This window comes from Diuraphis noxia, unplaced genomic scaffold, assembly GCF_037042655.1.
Source record: "Diuraphis noxia isolate RWA-SAM2 unplaced genomic scaffold, SU_Dnox_SAM2 contig0002, whole genome shotgun sequence".
Lineage (NCBI taxonomy): Eukaryota > Metazoa > Arthropoda > Insecta > Hemiptera > Aphididae > Diuraphis > Diuraphis noxia.
Genome location: NW_028301712.1, coordinates 86,220,212 through 86,239,429, shown reverse-complemented (window position 1 = coordinate 86,239,429; position 19,218 = coordinate 86,220,212). Strand labels below are relative to the sequence as shown.

The following is a 19,218-nucleotide window of genomic DNA, read 5'->3' as shown; positions in this document are numbered from 1 at the left end:
ATCAATATATTTAATTTAATTTATTTAACTACTTGATTAATTCATAATATTAAACATAAACAAAAATAAACACCTTTATGAAATCATACATGATATTCCTCTATTACACGTGAATTAATATCTAACCTATTTACATTTGTTATTTTTAAAACATTTTTTTTCTATAATATTTAAAACTATCTTCTGAGCTAATCGAACTTGATTTTAGCACGTCATCTTTTGATTTCTGAAACATACAAAATAATATGTTTAGATATAGTGTTGTATGTAATACAAACCTATTTTTCGATTTTGTCATAAAATATGTACAATATTATCTTTACTAATACCTATAAGTAATAACTATCTAATACTTCGTGGAGTTAGTGAGTTACCCAAAAACAGATAACTGACAATGGATTTACGCCTTCTTATGAAGATTATAAGCTGCGCTTTCTGACTGTGGCTAACATACACAATACATATAAGAATTTAGACGTGTTTTTATTCCAACGTACCGATTTATCTATAGTGAAACATATGAAATCTAAAAATGAAGTGAACTTGTTTTCAAGTATTTTTAAGATCGACATTTCAACATTTTTTATTTATCCCCCTAACTCCCTAAAAAAAGAGTGCTTAAAAAAATGGAAGATTTAAGTATTCAAAGAAGTTAAAATCTAAAAATCTGATCCCAAGTACAGTGGACCAAAACTTAAAATCTGTTTTTATAATTCATATCGTTTTACTATATCCATTGGTACATTGAGTAATAACATACCTAAATTCCTTTGTTGCACAAGTGTTAGACAAAAATAGAAAATCCCGCTTCCAAACCTAAACTGCAGAGATTTTTAACAAAATTATTTGAGTTGTTTTGACCAAATATAAATAGAGGTCTAAAATTACGCTCAATTTATGGTTATAAATATTTTATTTTCTGCAACAAATGACAATAGAATACATACAAAAAAATATTCGTTTTCATGAGCAAACAAATCCCTGAGTGATCCTCTCCGGGCCATTCTCGGGATTGCCTATATGCGTACCAATTTCAGAACCATAAGTGCGATAAACTTGGATTGATTTGAGCTGTAACTTTAGAGTTTGGACTGTGTCGTATAAACCCGAGGATGTGCACCACGGAGCCATTTTTTTTAAAATTTTGTATTTCAAGTAGGAGCATCCATGGGGAGCTAATTTTTTCTCAAGAAATCGAATATTTTTTTGTTAATTTAAATGTTTACCTTTAATTTTAGATAATATTACTATAGAATGAGTAAAAATAAATGACACATAGGTACCTAGGTTAACAGTTTTTATAGATACATTTTTAAAAATAACATATCTTAAAATCAAGTACTCATAATAAGCACAATTACAAAAATTACTTCTATGATTTGCAATTAAAATTGTTTATCTTAATATTCTCGATATGTTTTTTTATGTAAATACATGAAAAAACATACCTGCAGGCTACAATCAACATTATTGGATTTACTATTTATGATATATTTCAATCCTTTATTTAACTCATTCCCAGTTTTTTGTACTATCGTACAGAACTAAAAAGTGGAAAATCATAAAATTAGTTTTTGTAATTTGTAATTATATTTTATTTCGTACTTAAACTGAAAAAAAAAATGAATAACGAGAGAAATAGATTGATAGAATATAAAATGAATTTGGTAGAAAAAATGACAAGTGAAAAGGGAGAATTAATTTTAATAGTTAATAAGTTTAAATTTAGCTACCATAAGCTTCTCCAAAATGCATTTAAATGATTCAAATGTACTAAACGAGGATGCAAGGCTTATTTGAGAATTTGTAACCAAGAAAATGTTGTATGGGAATCGTCCAATCTTAACCATAACCATGATCCAGATGAAGAAAACAAACTTGAACGTCAAATTATTAGTAACAGACTGAAAAGAAAAGCTGTCGAAAGTTTATGTGAACGCCATTCCAAATTGTTGCATTCATACTTAAGGGAAAATTCAACAAATTCAATAACAACGCAAGATGTTAAATACATCAAACACAATATGCTCCAAGCTCGAGCTTCAGCACGTCCAAAGTTACGCAAAAACAGACAAGAAGTGCACGATATTTTACAAACCATGGATGTAAAAACATTTGATGGTGAAACAATTTTACAAACGAATGATGCGGAAAAGAAGGTCTTATTATTTAGCACAGAAGACATTTAAAATTTTTAAGTAAGTCGACTACAATATATGTTGATGGTACATTCTCGTATTGTATAAGTACAATATTTTTTTACCAGTTTTTACACAGTTTTTACACAGTCCACGTAATGAAAAATAATCACTATAACCTTTAGTTTTTACTTTCCTCAATGATAAAAATCAAGAATTGTACATAAACATTTTTCAAATAATCAATAATAATTGTTTAACTTTTAATAATCAATTCGAAATAAAAAAAGTATATGTTGATTTTGAAGTTGCTATACACAACGCAATACATGAAGTTTGGCCGTTGAGTGAAATTCGTGGTTGTCGGTTTCACCTAGGACAATCATGGTATAGAACAATTCAAAAATTGGGCCTTTCAACAGAGTATGAACAAAAAACAGAAATTGGTGAATATTTGACGTATATATTTGGTCTACCATTTCTAGATCCGCAATCAGTCGGCGATTGCTTTTCATTTGAACTAGCTGAGATACAACCAAATAATGAAAAAGTTAGAAAATTTATGGACTACTTAGTTGAAAATTATATTGAATATAATTCTTTATTTCCATCTCTAATTTGGACAGAAAAAAGCAGTAGTGTTAATCGTACCACTAATTCATGTGAATCTTTTCATTCAAAATTTTATTCCCAATTTTATTCTGTGCACCCAAATATTTTCAATTTCATAGATGTATTGTATGGTATTCAAGCGGATACTGAAATTATTATAAGAAGCTCTAATGTTGAAAGACCGCACAAAAAAAATATACAAGAAAAAATACAATTTATAGACAGTCAAATTCATAAATATGTATAGTATCCAGATTTGAATATGTAAAAATTCTCGCACACAGATTTAAGCCTACTAAATAATATTAAAACAGTGCAGGTCAGTGAATATTTTTGATGGAATATTTGTATTTTAAATTATTTTAATGTATAACTGAATTTATTTTAATTAAAGTCGCGTACTTTTTGAACTTTTATATTTTGATGGAATATTTGTATTTTAAAATTTTAAAATTATTTTAATGTATAACTGAATTTATTTTAATTAAAGTCACGTACTTTTTGAACTTTTATATTTTGAGAACCACTTGTTGAAAATTATATTGGGAGCCAATCCAAGTCTTGACTAGGTACCTAACCTAATATTGGGAGCCAATTCAATGGTCACCTGATTTGAACAATATTTAATAAACTTATTATGGTATCTATAATATATAAAATCAAAGGTCTAAAGCAGATGACCTGTTTATAATTCCACAGTCATCGTCCGAATTTCAATAAAAGTATTCATCAATAAATCAACAAGAGTAATATTATAAAGTGTTCAGACTACTTTTTATTACTTAAATGTTTAACTTTTTAACACGAAAATTTTGGATTAAGTTGGTTCATAAAGAATAAAGGCTATAATTATTTTGTTTAAGTAATATGCCGCATTGCCGTAATGGTTATAGAAGATAAAATAGTAATTTTATTGAGATTGGATATTATAATTTTAAACCGGTATTTTATATTTTATCAAATCCAAAATAACTGCAGTGATAAAAATCTTACAGTCTACATTTAATGGAATTGATAATATTAATCTTTAATATTTCATGGGTAACGACGTATAGTATAAGCTAGTATAAAGTACATAAATAATACAATTATTGCAATATAAAAAAATGCGGGTAAGTCGGTAAGTGGATGTCGCTCTGCTGTTCACAAGTGGGTTACTCGTAATGGATGATGGTATTAAATTTGAATTCAATGATATATAATCATTTTATACGAAAAACAATTCTGAGAAAGGACGGTTTGTCAGTCTAGAATATTTTATACTATAATAATAAAATTGTTATTAAAAAAAAAAAAATAGTTACCTATAAAATGAACTCCAAATTAATCAAATAAAATTCATTATATCACCGACTCAGTCAGACAGTCAGTCATATATACAATTTATTATAAAGTAATAATGTAATTGATAATGACATCAATTATTACAATTTATTTGAATAAAAAGTTTACTCTAGAAATTTCAAGTACCCACGAATAATATTTTTAAATTACGACAATATAACTAAAATTGTTATACTTGGTTATTTAATATATTGTAATTTGATCCAAAATTGAACTTAAAATAACTATAAAAACTGTGTTTTTATAGGTTTTAGATTTCTTTGTTTCAGAATTGACTAATTATGTGAAACCCCTTGTTTAACATTTTCAATCCTTAACTATAAAAGTTAAATGTTTCATAAAATGATAACAACAAAATAATTTGAAAATTTCCAATTAAATAAATGTTGTTACAATTTGAACTTGAAACGGTTATAAAATTAAAACGAGCCTATATGTATTATTAATATTTTCCAAATGCTATTATATCAACTCATAGGGAACTTTATATTAAATGTTCAAGTGTTTTGACCAAATTAATAAAATTTTAATGACATTAATAGAATAAAAAACTAAAAAAAAAAACGGAAAATTTAAAATATCGATTAATATTTTAAAAATTGTTGAAGTATTTTGAAAATTTTATCAAGTATAGGGATTGAAAAATAAGCATATGGTGTAAATTTCAAGTTTCTACAGTTATTAGTTTTTGAATAACAAAATAAGAATATCGGTACAAGATAAATTGAGTAAATATCCAATGTAATTCAAATGTTCATAAAAATTTAATTTGACTTTCCAGTAGACATTTTTTATTTAATAAAAGTAGAAAAAATTCATGAATAATCTTTTATTGAATTTTCAAAACTTAGATTTAAAAAGATAAATAATGAATAAATATTATATGAATTTCTAACTCAAATTAAATTGCAAATTTTTGTGATTTTTACGTATTTCGTCAAAATTCGAACTTTAAATGCTTATTAAAAAAAAATTGTGACTACGTGTTTTTAATATATATTTAAGCTTTCGTTGTAACAATATATTAGGAGCCTTGTATTTAATTTTGAAGCTTTTTTACAAAAATAATAAAATTTTACTGTCATTTATAAAAAAAAAAAAAACTAAAAGTATTGATAATTTCAAATGTCTATATACAACTTATACACCAATATCTAAAATCAATTTTGCATAAAAATTTCCATTTTTCTTTGATTTTGTTCCCCCCCCCCCAACGGTGTTTTTGAAAACTAATGGGAATTTCAAAATTTCAGCTATCTAACGCACCAACTAGATCCACTTTTCAAACGGAAAAGCTACTGAAGTTGAAAATCGAATCATTATTTTGCCAATTTATCGTGTACACAGACACAAAAAATAAATTGATAAATAAATATAAAAACACACATCATTATTGTAAAATCAATACATACATTGCTCTGCTCAGAATCTAAGATAATAAAATATTTGACAACAAATTATTATTTTTATTTTTTAAGTACTTTGTATTAGGTAAGTAGACGCTTTTCGATAACTGTTCACGTTATTTAAATTATCAATTTAACGGAAATATATGATAATTATTAAATTTTATCATATTCATATAAATTTACAAATTGTAGGTACTATATCTCATGTATGATATCGCTATTGTGGTGGGTTGCAAAATTACGAAACCCACGGACCACTTAATATATCAACAACCCATATCTATTGCCTAATACCTACACAACATGAATCAAAATCTCAAGAATTTACAATAAATATTTAATCTTCAGTGATATGTAATTATTATTTAAAATATATTCAACAACAATACTAGCATTATCAAATATTAATAGTCTGATTAACATATTTTGTTCCTTATTTATGATAATAATTTGCACATACTTGAGTGCTTTTCTCCAAAGACCTGTGATATGTGAACTGTGATAATCTTGATTGATAATCGTTTGTTTTTATTTGACACATATTTTTTGTACTTTCATTTAAACAGATTTCTGGAGAAGAAAAATAATCATTATTTGCTTCTAGCTTAACTTCATTTATATTCATGGAATCATCTGAGTTAGTAAATAATATTTCTTGTGTTGAACAAGCAAAACTGTCTTGAGAAAATGTATGGGTGCATAATCCTGTAATAAAATGCATTTAATAAAACAGTTTTATGCTTTCTACTTCTTAGTAAGTTATAAGTAGGGCTGTGAATTCATAGGAAAGTGAATTTTTTTTTGGTGATTGTAAAACATAGCTTTGTGAGTACATAATTTGAATTATGTAATAACGAATATATCTATGAAACTTTTATTTTGCATATTTTTGCATTTTTTGACGTTTTTAATTTTTTAGGTCATTTTTTCGCATTTTTAGGTCATATTTTGCTTTTTTAGTTCATTTTCTAGTATTGTTAATCAAATTCCGTCAATTGACTTGTTTGAAAACATTTTTTATTTTATTTTACATGGGCTATATATATTATGTCAAATTTATATTTTATTAAATAATATTTTACACAAGTCACACGCTATATACGGGTTAGGTAAAGATATTTATTTTTTTTTTAAATACTTTTTAAACACTGTTTTGTACTAATGTTTAATATCCTATATTCAATATTAATATAAATATAAAAATTAAATAGGAAACCATTTTTAATAAATTTTATACTATAATTTTTGACATTTTATATTCCTTTTTTTTTTCATTTTAAGTGCATATTTTGCATTTTAAGTGCATATTTTATTGCATATTTTTGACATTTTTAATGCATTTTTTAAGGTTTTTTAGTGCATTAAATTCACAGCCCTAATTATAAGACAATAATTTAAAATATTTGTTCTATTAAAGTAATTCATTTTAGAAGCAGTGTATTATTCTCCTTTCAGCACCAAAATAATCAAAGACCAAGCATCTAGTATTTGGTTCACAACTGATTGATAAATATTTTTTTTATTATTATAATTATTATTCATATTAATTTACTATATTTTATTTAACCGGCCAATGTACTACCCTATGTTTTTTATATTCAAAGATTAGTGACTTATAATTACATCCAATGTTAATATGTTATACACTTATACTATTTTATTTACTTATATTTTATATTTGTATTTACTATTTACATAAAGTTCAATTGCATTACCATTTAAGAATGGTAATATCATTCTATTCTGATCTAAAATGCATCAATTTTAGATTCTGAACGAAGTGATGAATGTAATGATTTTACAATGATGTGTGTGTTTTTTTTTGTGTGTGTCTGTGTACAGCATAACTAGTCGAAATAATGCTTCGATTTCAAACTTTGGGGGTGGTTTCCGATGTAAAATTGAAGATCCTTGGTACCTACATTATAAAGGTCAAAACTAAATATTTTCCAACAGTTTTCAAAAAAATCGAGAAAAACAAAAAAAAAATGAAAGAAAAACGGGAATTTTTACGCAAAACCAGTTTTCGACCAAATCGATATTTTTATATGGTTGTAATTCAAAAACTAATCACTGTAAATACTTGAAATTTTCACCAAATTTTTATGTTAGTGTTATCTATATACAGTTTAATTTAAAAAAATTGTTGACTTTTTTGAGTTATTTATAGACCACTGAAATTTTCGATTTTTTTGAGAATTTTTTTTGAAGTATCGGTAAAAACATGTTGGACGACCAAAAAAACTTGAAAATTTAATACACGGTTCCTTATGAGTTGTTCTTATTGTAGCTAAAAAAAATTAAAAATCGTAAGTCACAATTTTTTTTAATAAGCGTTTACAGTTCAAAATTTTACGAAATCTGTCGAAAACGTGAAAATTTGCAAGTAATTTTGAAGTTGAAAAATCATAAAATTTTTTGCGTTTATAACTAAGAATTAAAAATACAATACTAAGTTTTCCATAAGTTTTCCTTCAAGTAGCTATAGAGAAAACTCGAAGCATCATTATAGGAAAAATTTTAAGTGCGTTTGAATTTTAATTTTTTACGAAATAGCGTAACGATAACGATTTATCCTCAAACGATTTTAAACATTTGTTATTATTAAAAAAGTATAAGTCGTAGATACTTGGAAATTTTATCAGTTATTTAGATTGGCATTTTCTTTACATGATTTTTTGAGATATTTATAGATGACTGAAATTTTCAATTTTTCTGAAAATTTTTTTTTGAAGTGTCGATACAATTTTTATGGCCCTATCAAAATACTTGAAAATTTAATACAAAGTTCCTCATAAGTTATTCTTATAGTGATTAAAAAATTATAAAAAACATAAGCACGATTTTTTTTATTAGCATTTGAAGTTCAAATATTGACTTAATACGTAAAAATTACGGCGATGTTCAAATTTAAGATAATTTTTTTTTGGGTAGAAAATATTGAAGATTTAATACAAGGCTCTTAACATATTATTACAATAGCAGTTGAAAAATAAAATAAATTCATAGTCACAATTTTTTTTTATAAGCATTCAAATTTTTAATTTTGACATAATACGTAATAATCACAAAAATTCGCAAATTGTTTTAAGCTAGAAATTCATAAAAGTTTTTCTTTTTAAATCTAAGATTTGAAAATTTAATACAAGATTTCCTTACAAATTTGTCAATCTTTATCACAAAAAAAATGTCCACCGGAAATTCAAATTAAATTTTTATTAGCATTTGAATTTCAAATACTGACAAAAATTCGTCAAAACCATGAATATTTGCAAATTATTTTGTAGTTCAAAATTCATAATATTGTTTGTAATTATATCTAAGGTTATAAAATTAACACCAAGTTTTCCATAAGTTTTGCTTCAAATAGCTATAGAGAAAATTTGAAGCGTCATTATAGGAAAAATGTTTTGAGCGTTTGAGTTTTAAATTTTTATGAAATCGCGTAATGATAACGATTTATCCTCAAACCAGGTATTCGTATATCTATGATAATATAAGGTATTATGAATATGATAACTACATGATAACTACATGATAACTACACTAATTGATTAACCATGCCATATGCAAAATGCGTCTTAATTTAAAAATAAAATATTTGTTTCAAAATAGAATATATGACAATATTTAAATATAATATATCCTAGACTGACAAATCATCTCAGAATCGTTTTTCGTATACAATGATACCTATCATTGCATTTAAATTTAATCCCATCCATTACAGTAACCTACTGTACAGCAGAGCGACTTCCACGACTTACCCACTTTTTTATAGTTATAATAACAATAATAATATTGTTTATTATAAAATCAATTCCTATTATATTTTAAATAAAATAGTTACATGAATATTAAGAAAAATAATAATATATAAATATCAATATAATCAATGGTATTACACTATTACGACATTACGTATTAAAACTTAAAAATAATGTAATAAACATTAAATACATTTTTTTAATTACCTGGACTTTTAAACAAATTATTAACTGGTTTAAATATGAATTCACTGTAACTAGAAATTGATGACGTATTATTAAAATAATTTATTGATGTATCATTATTAACCCAATCTGTACAATCCATCAGTTTCTTATTGTTTACATCCTGTTGATTCTGACTAAAATATATAAATATTAAACATTCATAAACACAGAATTACATACAATTTTAATCTTTTAAGTTTATTTAATTAAAATTTAATTAGGATTAGGTATTCTCGTACAAACTACAAATACTCACTGTTTAAACTGAACTCGTTGAAGTTGCTTTTTTAAATTTACGCTGTAATCTAAAAATTAGCATGGTACACAAACACGAGCTTAAAAAATAATATGATTTAAACAAATAACTATTCATTTATATATGTATACAAACCATTATTAGGATAAACATTCTTATCAATATTTATGATTTCGTCACAATGAGTATTAACAAATTCCAAATATAAACAATATGTTAAATTTAATCTAGCTTTCTCCTCTATACTGATGCATTGGTTTTTATTTATCCCTGGATCCAAAAGCGTACTCATAGTTCCTTGCATATTACTTGTAATAATCTTTGATGAAGTTAATGTTGACGAACTTTTAAACATCAATAAAGTATACAAAGATTATCTTTATTATTCATACACATTACATGGTTATAAAAAAATCGTAATTTAGTATTAAATTTACATACCTAGAACGTTCACTACCATGTTTTTTTTCACTCTTTTCATAGTTAATATTTTTAACTGCAATTGGCTTCAAACTTTGTTTTTGAGAACTTAAAAAAATAAATCAATGTAGTATCAACTAACTATACGTGTGTATTAATTTTGTATAATATATTACAATAAATTAAATTCTGTTTGTTCGTGTTTTATTGTGGAAGTAGCATCCGGAGGACCAAATTTGATTTTAGTTTCTGGCTTATAGTTCACTAGCTTCCGCTTTGGTTTTATGAAAGAAATTATATTCTCTAAATTATCTACATCACATGACGTCTTATGTATAATATCTAAGTTATCTGAAAACATAAATAGTTATTATTATTAATTGTACCTTAATCATACATTCATACCTAATTAGGGGATCGGTGGAGGACAGATTTTTTGCCAAAACATACCAATCTTTTGTCCATCATACTGATCGATCTATTAATGCGATAATATATTTTAAAACTGATTTGAATTCCTAATTATGTCTACTTAAGATCGGTCAATCCACTTTTCCCAGTTTTATTTCCTCTAACAACTAAAATTGCAGTTTGAATATTTTGAAATTTCAGAATTTTCAAACATTGATTATTCGAAATTTAAATCAAAAATCTTAAAATGTTAACTGAATGATCACAAGGCATTATAACCAATTCATATTGGTTTTCTGAAATATTATCACTTTATATTTATTAGGTCAAACAGAAGGGTGGACAAAAATTCTATGGAAATGAGCATGATTTATTAATCGTTCACGTTCGCTTGCCGATGCAGTGACTTCTACATGACGTGTCCGTGGGAACGCCATTTCTTTTACGGACAGTCATCCCATACGCTGTATAGTGATCACATACTACACACATATTTACAAGATCCACATGCATGCAATTTGAAAATTGCCTAATTCGAACTTCTTAGAAACTGTTCACCGCCAATCCCGTCAAAAAAAGGGGTTGATATGTGGTAAACCAGGTACAATAAATCTATTCTGTACTAAGTGAAATATGGGTGTTTGGGTGTTTAGCTCACGAAGTTTGCTCCTGGAGTTTTGCAGACTCAAGCCGCCTCTAGTTGGTACTTCTACAATACATTATTCGTCAATAGACAATAATAATGTTATTGAATTGAACAATATCGTTAACGTTGGACAACTTGGACATTAAATCAATAAAAGCAAATAAATATATTTGATAATAATAATAAACAAGCACAGCAAAAATTACGAGAAAGGCGAAGAAAATTCTCGAATAGTTAATGTTGTTCGTATACAACATTGCCATATAGGTACGAGTAGTGAATAGTGATGAAAACTAAAAAGTGTGTGACGGGTAGCAGTGTTGTAGTAGCTGAAGCTGACCCTCAGCAGGACGGCCCGCGGTGGTCTACCACCGATTCCCTTATAATAAAATTGTTTTCTAACTTCTATTTTTAACATTCGACACAAGCCCACGTTGGTGTAGACCTCTCTTGACCTGAAATTAATTAAAATTTTAATTTGGTATTTTTATATTATTATTACCTATTGCAAAAAATAAATTATAAAAATCTTACAGTTAGACGATTCTTAGTGATGTGAGACGTTGGATTTGCTCTAATATAACATTCAACTTTAGCCTGATTTGTAATAAAAACATAAAATATTTTAAAACAATTAAACAATAATATTATATTAAAACTACTTACCAACAAATCATTAGGTTCGCACTTTGGTTCTACGTAATTTTGATGACTTTCATTGAAACATAACGAATTATCATTTTGAATATTCTATTTTATTTATTATAATAAATAATAATATATCAATAGTATTAGGTATTTAAAATCAGATAAAATATAAATCAATATTCAATATCAATAGCCATAGCCATAAATATTATTATAAATTTACTATATATGGTTATAATTAATTATTACAAATTATGGTTTTAAAATATACTCACTAAGACTCCTGTGGATTTGTATAACCCTTTTGATGATGTCTTTTTCAATTTATCAAGATATTTTTGTTTACTCTTCTCATAATCCATGCCTTATAAATATATAAAAAACGATTTGTATATTAAGAACAAACATTATCATTTTCTAGTCATTAACTATTGCTATTAGTAAACTCATAACTCATTAGTTATTAGTTTATTACCCATGACTTATAAAGTATTACTATTATAGTATAGTATTATCATTGATTAAATAATTTATGTATAAACTAGCTGAACCTGTGCACTTCGTAGCCCGTTAATTAAAACCTCTTTTATGGTTCATAGTTCATATTGTGTGTTAAATTCATTTCATGTGATGATGCTAGCAGTATATTTTTATACATAATGATAGATAGCGATTAAAATATATTATAATCTTACAGTGATATTCAATTTCATAAATCAGTATGTAATTTTCTTTGTTTTAGATTCTAAGCGGAGCGATGAATGTATTGATTTTACCATGATGTGTGTTTACTGTTTATTTTTGTGTCTGTCAACCCGTTTTGGAGCAGTAAAAATGCTTCGATTTTTGACTTTAGTACCTTGTTAAATCAGAAAGTGAATCTAGTTGATACTTTGGGGGATCAAAAGTAAAAAATTCTTAATACTTTTCTAAATAATCGAGAAAAACAAACTAAAAATTAAGGGAAAAACGGGAAATTTTACGCACACTCATTTTTCGACAAAATTGATTTTAGTTTTTGATGTAACTTTAAAACGAATGACCATAGATACATGAAATTTTCACCGAATGTTTATATACGTATATTCTATCCACAATGCAATTTTCAAAAAATTTTGACTTAAGTTGAACTATTCATAGGCATTTGAAATTTTCGATCATTATTAGTTTTTTTTAAATTAATATCGATAAAAATTTATTTGTTAGGCAGAAAAGCTTGAAAATTGAATACAATGCTCTTAACATATTGTTACGATAGCAGTTGAAAAATAAAAGAAATTCATAGACACAATTTTTTTTATAAGCATTCAAAGTTTGAATTTTGACAAAATACGTAAAATCACGAAAATTCACAAATTATTTTAAGCTAGAAATTCATAAAAAAATTTCTTTTTAAATCTAAGATTTCAAAATTTAATACAAGATTCCTTAAGAATTTGTCAATCTTTATCACAGATAAAAAGTCCACCGAAAATTCAAATTAAATTTTTATGAGCATTTGAAATTAAAATTTTTACAACATTGGATTTTCACTTTTAGCGATTTCCTTATTTTAGTGTACCTAACTCTGAAACAAATGACCGCAGATACTTGAAATTTTCACTGAATGTTTATATAGGCATTTTATATATTTGAAAAAAATATTTAAATTTGTTTGGAGCTGTTTACTGACATTTTAATTTTTCAACTTTTTTAGTTTTTTTTTTCTATAAATTTCGATAAGAATTTATTTGTTCGGTAGAAAAGCATGAAAATTTAATACAAGGCTTCTAACACATTGTAACAATAGCAGTTAAAAAATATTAAAAATTCGTAGGCACTATTTTTTTTTATAAGCATTTAAAGTTCAGATTTTTACTAAATACGTAAAAATTACGGCAATGTTCAAATTATCTTAGATAGAAATTCATATAAGTTTTTCTTTTTATACCTAAGATTTGAAAATTTAATACAAGTCTCGTAACATATTTTGACAATGGCAGTTGCAAAATAAAAGGAATACATAGTCACAATTTTTATTTATGAGCATTTAAAGTTCAAATTTTGACAACATATTATATAAAAATCACGAAAATTCGTAAATTATTTTATGCTAGAATTTCATAAAAAATTTTCCTTTTATATCTAAGAATTTTAAATTTTATATAAGGTTCCTAATATATTTTTACAATAGCAGGTGAAATATAAAAGAAATATATTGGCACGATTTTTTTTTACAAGCATTCAAAGTTTGAATTTTAACAGCATATGTAAAAAGGCGGGTAAGTCGTGGATGTCGCTCTGCTGTACAGTAGGTTACAAGTGGGTTACTGTAATGGATGGAATTAAATTTGAATCCAATGATATTATATCATTGTATACGAAACACGATTCTGAGCGAAGATGGTTTATCTGTCTAGGATATATTATAGATAATTAAAAATTATCAAATCTTAGATTTAAAAAGAAAACTTTTTATGAATTTCTAGCTTAAAATAATTTGTGAATTTTCGTGATTATTATTTAATATGTTGTCAAAACTCAAACTTTAAATGCTTATAAAAAAAAATTGTGACTATGAATTTTTTTTATTTTTCAACTGCTATTGTAACAATATGTTGAGAGCCTTGTATTAAATTTTCAAGCTTTTTTGCCAAACAAATAAATTTTTATCGATATTAATTTAAAAAAAACTAATAATGATCGAAAATTTCAAATGCCTATGAATAGTTCAATTTAAGTCGAAATTTTTTGAAAATTGAAAAGAATTTTTTACTTTTGACCACCAAAGTACCAACTAGATTCACTTTCTGATCGAACGAGGTACTGAAGTCAAAAATCGAAGCATTTTTACCGCCCTAAAACGTGATGACAGACACAAAAAAAAACACACACATCATGGTAAAATCAATACATTCATCGCTCCGCTCAGAATCTAAAATCACAAAAATCACGAAAATTCGCATTTAAACTAGAAATTATTAAAAAATTTTCTTTTTAAATCTAAGATTTGAAAATTTTTAATAATCTATAATATATCCTAGACAGATAAACCGTCCTCGTTCAGAATCGTTTTTCGTATACAATGATATAGTATCATTGGATTCAAATTTAATTCCATCCATTACAGTAACCCACTTGTAACCTACTGTACAGCAGAGCGACATCCCCGACTTACCCGCCTTTTTTTCAATATAATTTTGACAATTTAAATATTCAGTTCAATGATATTTTAGCATAACACTTTCTAACTTAGCATATCGTCTGCCCATATGTCTAATTAAATTATGTGCCAAATTTGGTCCAGCTGTTAAAGAATGTAGATAGGACAAACAGATATATATATATACGTAATTATAATTGCAGTATTTATCCATCTACATAGCTATATCTCTATATCTATGATGTCTGTTTATTCTTTATTTAAATGCTTTATAATATATGCATAATTTTTACGTTTTTCCAATAATCACGCTTGGATAAATATTGCAATTATAATTAGGTAAGTATTTCAAATTTCGTCACAATTGGTCTACCAGTTGGAATTGGAATGCATAAAGGATAAACAGATAGAAATCCATTTTTATTTATTTTATTTTCATATAAATTGCCTATTAAACATACTGACGCTTGTGATTTATTAAATAAATTAAATAAATTACCTAATCAATTAAATAGAACACTTTCAGTTATTCTTTACATGAATTAGGCAACAGTGTAGATCAAATAACAACCCTATATAATTTAAAACAGTTTTATAACAAACTAGCTGACCCGGCAAACGTTGTTTTGCCTAATTTTTTTTTTTAAATTAAGTTTACCCGGTGAACTTAACGCCTTCAAATAAAGTCTAGATTGATAATAAAATTCAAGTATTCCATTGTAATGAATTGTTACAGAATTCAATATATTGCATTTTGATAAACAATGTCTTTCGTTTTGTTTTCTGGTGCAAAAATAAACAACGATGACGGTTTTCCAACACGCGAACTGGCAACGTACAGCTGCGTGCGAAGAACATGGAAATTCCAAATTGATCCCACAGACTTTCAACGATTGGCCTTGCGATTTATTGATTGTCTTCGCAAAAGCCAATCTAACGGGAAACTGAATCCGCTTAAACTGAAATGGAAGATCTGTTGGAATGATCGGAATTCGTGGGATAAGGATTTCCTCCCCTTTGAAATTGCCCTTGATGATCGTTGATTGTATTACATTGTTCATCAGTTTCTTGACGGACAATCGTGTACCATTACACAATTTAGGAGGATTTAGATTCCGCAACATAATTATGATCGATCCCACTTTTACCTGTAAATTATGCGGTGGAGTTCCTGGCACATCAAGCGAGTTCAAAAATTCTGTCGGATAGTTGACCGCTTCGTTTTCGTCGGTCGTGCTGTCAACGGATTTGTATGAACGCAGTTCTCCAGCAATTTTACTCTGAATTGTAAAATTCAAGCCATCGACGTCCTTATTCCTCGCTGCTATAGTATTTCCCGTTCACTCATCCAATCAAGATTGTTACAATAATTGACCTCAATGCTTGGGAACACTTTTGTAATGAGTTCTTCCTTCGACGATGTGAACTCACAAAAATTTGCCGGAAACGATATTAATCCAGTCAAAACATCAATCGGAATGTGTCCATTACCAAGCGCCAGCAGTTGTCTCGAGAATTCAGCAGCCGATGGGTCGTTTTGCAACGCAACTCTCATGTTCGTGGTCAATTTCAACTTCTTGACATGCCGCCACAAAAACGACGATTTCAGGCATGCATTAATTTCATCGGCAGCAGTAGATTTCGGAATGACGGGAAGTGTTTGACGAAAATCTCCGGAGAGCAATATCATTGCCCCACCAAATCGTTTCGAATTACCTCGTAAATCTTTCATCGTTCGGTCAACTGCCTCCAAAGCTAGTTTATGTGCCATTGTGCATTCATCCCAAATGATGATTTTGCATTCTCGCATCAATTTCGCTGTCGCTGAATTCTTGGTCGTTGTGCACGTAGGCTTGTCAACCATGAGAAGATTCATTGGCAGCTTCAAAGCTGAATGTGCAGTTCGACCGCCTTCCAACAATGTGGCAGCAATGCCAGAGGATGCGACAGCCAACGCAATTTGTGATCTTGACCGAATTGTTGCCAGGATCAACGAAATGACGAACGTTTTGCCTGTCCCTCCAGGAGCATCGAGAAAGTAAATGCCTCCCGTTCCATCATCAACAAACTTCATCAGCGAATCGTATACATTCTTCTGCTCGGCATTCGACAGCGGCCCATTTTTTCGGACTCTTTCAGCCTGCTCATCTAAATCATAGTTTTTCTCCCGCTGTAATTCAAGATTGAATGCAGCGTGCCTCGAACGATTTGGCGCTGGCATTCCCAAAGTTGACAACAGACTGCCACACATGAGCACGCACATGTCTTCGATCAGAACTAATGCTTCGTTGCGCATAAAAATAAAAATTCTCTACAAAAAACAATAGTCGTTTTTGATTGATAAAATTCATAAATAACATAAAACGATAATGTTTCAAAATAAAATGAATAATATGCCAACTATTATTATTATTATTTTACTCTAAAGTTCTAAGTGTCTATAATAAAAAATGTATATCAACCAGAATATAAAAATATTTTTTTTTCGATTTTTATCGATATTAATCGATTTCAAGTCCTGCTATTATCGATATTTGTATTATTATTTATATTATATTTTTATTTTTATTTTTATCTGCTAGAGGGCACCACCGGTATAACTCAGTTTTTGTCTCTAAATCTCTAACTCACAGGAGTTAGATCCATAATTTATGCTATAAACCCGCTCCCGACATTCTCTATCATTTAAAAAAAATTTGAGCCAAATCGGCCCAGCCGTTCTCAACTGATGCAATTTCGAATTTTTTGTCACCATTTTTATATATATAGATTTGTCTTCACTATGAACATTGAATTCTAATTGGTAAAATAAAATAAGTAAAATAATTTAAATGGTTTCCATTGATTAAAAAAAATATTATTATTATTTAGCTCATTATTTGCTGGACAGATGACGCCACTGTCATTTCATCACCACCTCGTCATATTCATTTAATCCGGTAACTTTCTCTATTTTTTCATCCATATGGATCTTATAAGATCCTTCTCCTATCAATTACGAACCCAACAAAAAAAGAATGAGCCAAATCGGCCAGTTGATGATTTGTTATACATTTTTGGCTCCATTTTTATACATCTATGTATAAATAATATAGGTACAATTGTTTTTAATTTTTTAATTTTTTATGAACTTTATCCTTTTTTTTATTGAACAAAAGTGGTACTAAAACCTTCAGCATTGTGGGGTATAACAGTAAAAAGAAAAAAAGCGGGTAAGTCGTGGATGTCGCTCTGCTGTACAGTAGGTTACTATGTAATGGATGGGATTAAATTTGAATGCAATGATAGGTATCATTGTATACATAGGCGGATCTACAGGGTGTGCTGGGTGTACCAAGGCACACCCTTATGTACAAAAAAAAAAATTAATTAATAACATAACACATTAATTGAATTTCAGTTTTTAAATTAAAGTACGAGTGTTCAGATAAGTCTAAAATAAAATAATAACTAAATGTATTTTTTACCAATAGTTATTTTACATTATTAACGAAGTCTGGATATTTAGTTTTAAATCACTATATTATCGTACTCTTTAAATTAGATTTATTGTTATTGTCGTCGACATCGACATGAAAACTTAGACTAATAGACAATAGTGGTTACTGCTAACTTGTAACTATTTTTAGCGCAAAAATATTGCCTTTTTTCGGAAACCGAGACCGCGCTGATAACGACGGTCGACGATTAAGAAATAATAGTTTGATTGTTATTGTTATTTCATTTAACATTACGTCGTGTTTCAAGCAACTCTCATACACTAGGTAATAATATAATATTATTGTAAGTCGTTAATTTGGTGTACAACAACCTCGGACGACGGATTTTTAAATATTAAATATAAGTACTATATTATAAAATGTCGGGTGGCCAGATATTAAATACGAAAATACGGGACTTAATATTAATAAATAAATTATCATCTATTTTGTATAAATAATGCCTAAATATTAAATGTCTTGATAATAACTGAATATTATTATTATTATTATTATTTTAATCATTTTTTGGTTATTAATAATAAATCAAATTTTGATCACAATAGTACTATACTAGCCTATACTATACATTGATACTTGATTATACAATTTAAATTAAAAATAAATTACTAAGGTATATTTTGCGTTGTAAGTATGTCGTTTTCTTCCAAATCAGTTCAAAATAGTTTTTATTAAAATTTGCTATTGAAGATAGAAA

General features: G+C 27.2%; 1 protein-coding gene across 1 annotated transcript; it reads right to left on the bottom strand.

The window, feature by feature from the left end:
- Window positions 1–84: 84 nt before the first annotated feature.
- LOC149059051 (uncharacterized) lies at window positions 85–12,241 on the bottom strand. The gene is made up of 11 exons (XM_089221327.1): window positions 12,155–12,241; window positions 11,898–11,981; window positions 11,766–11,828; window positions 11,635–11,686; window positions 10,351–10,525; window positions 10,196–10,282; window positions 9,890–10,098; window positions 9,755–9,803; window positions 9,478–9,632; window positions 5,964–6,208; window positions 85–226 (listed from the first exon to the last, which is right to left on the bottom strand). Exons 1-11 carry the CDS (start codon window positions 12,239–12,241, stop codon window positions 146–148), a joined length of 1,287 nt encoding a protein of 428 aa, XP_089077453.1. The 3' UTR covers window positions 85–145.
- Between the last annotated feature and the right edge of the window lie 6,977 nt (window positions 12,242–19,218).

Coding starts and splice junctions, on each gene's coding strand:
- LOC149059051 (XM_089221327.1), bottom strand. CDS start 12,241: ATGGATTATGAGAAGAGTAAACAAAAATATCTTGATAAATTGAAAAAG. Junction 11,687..11,765: donor TCACTAAGAATCGTCTAACT/GTAAGATTTTTA, acceptor AATTAATTTCAG/GTCAAGAGAGGTCTACACCA. Junction 10,283..10,350: donor CAAACAGAATTTAATTTATT/GTAATATATTAT, acceptor TATTTTTTTAAG/TTCTCAAAAACAAAGTTTGA.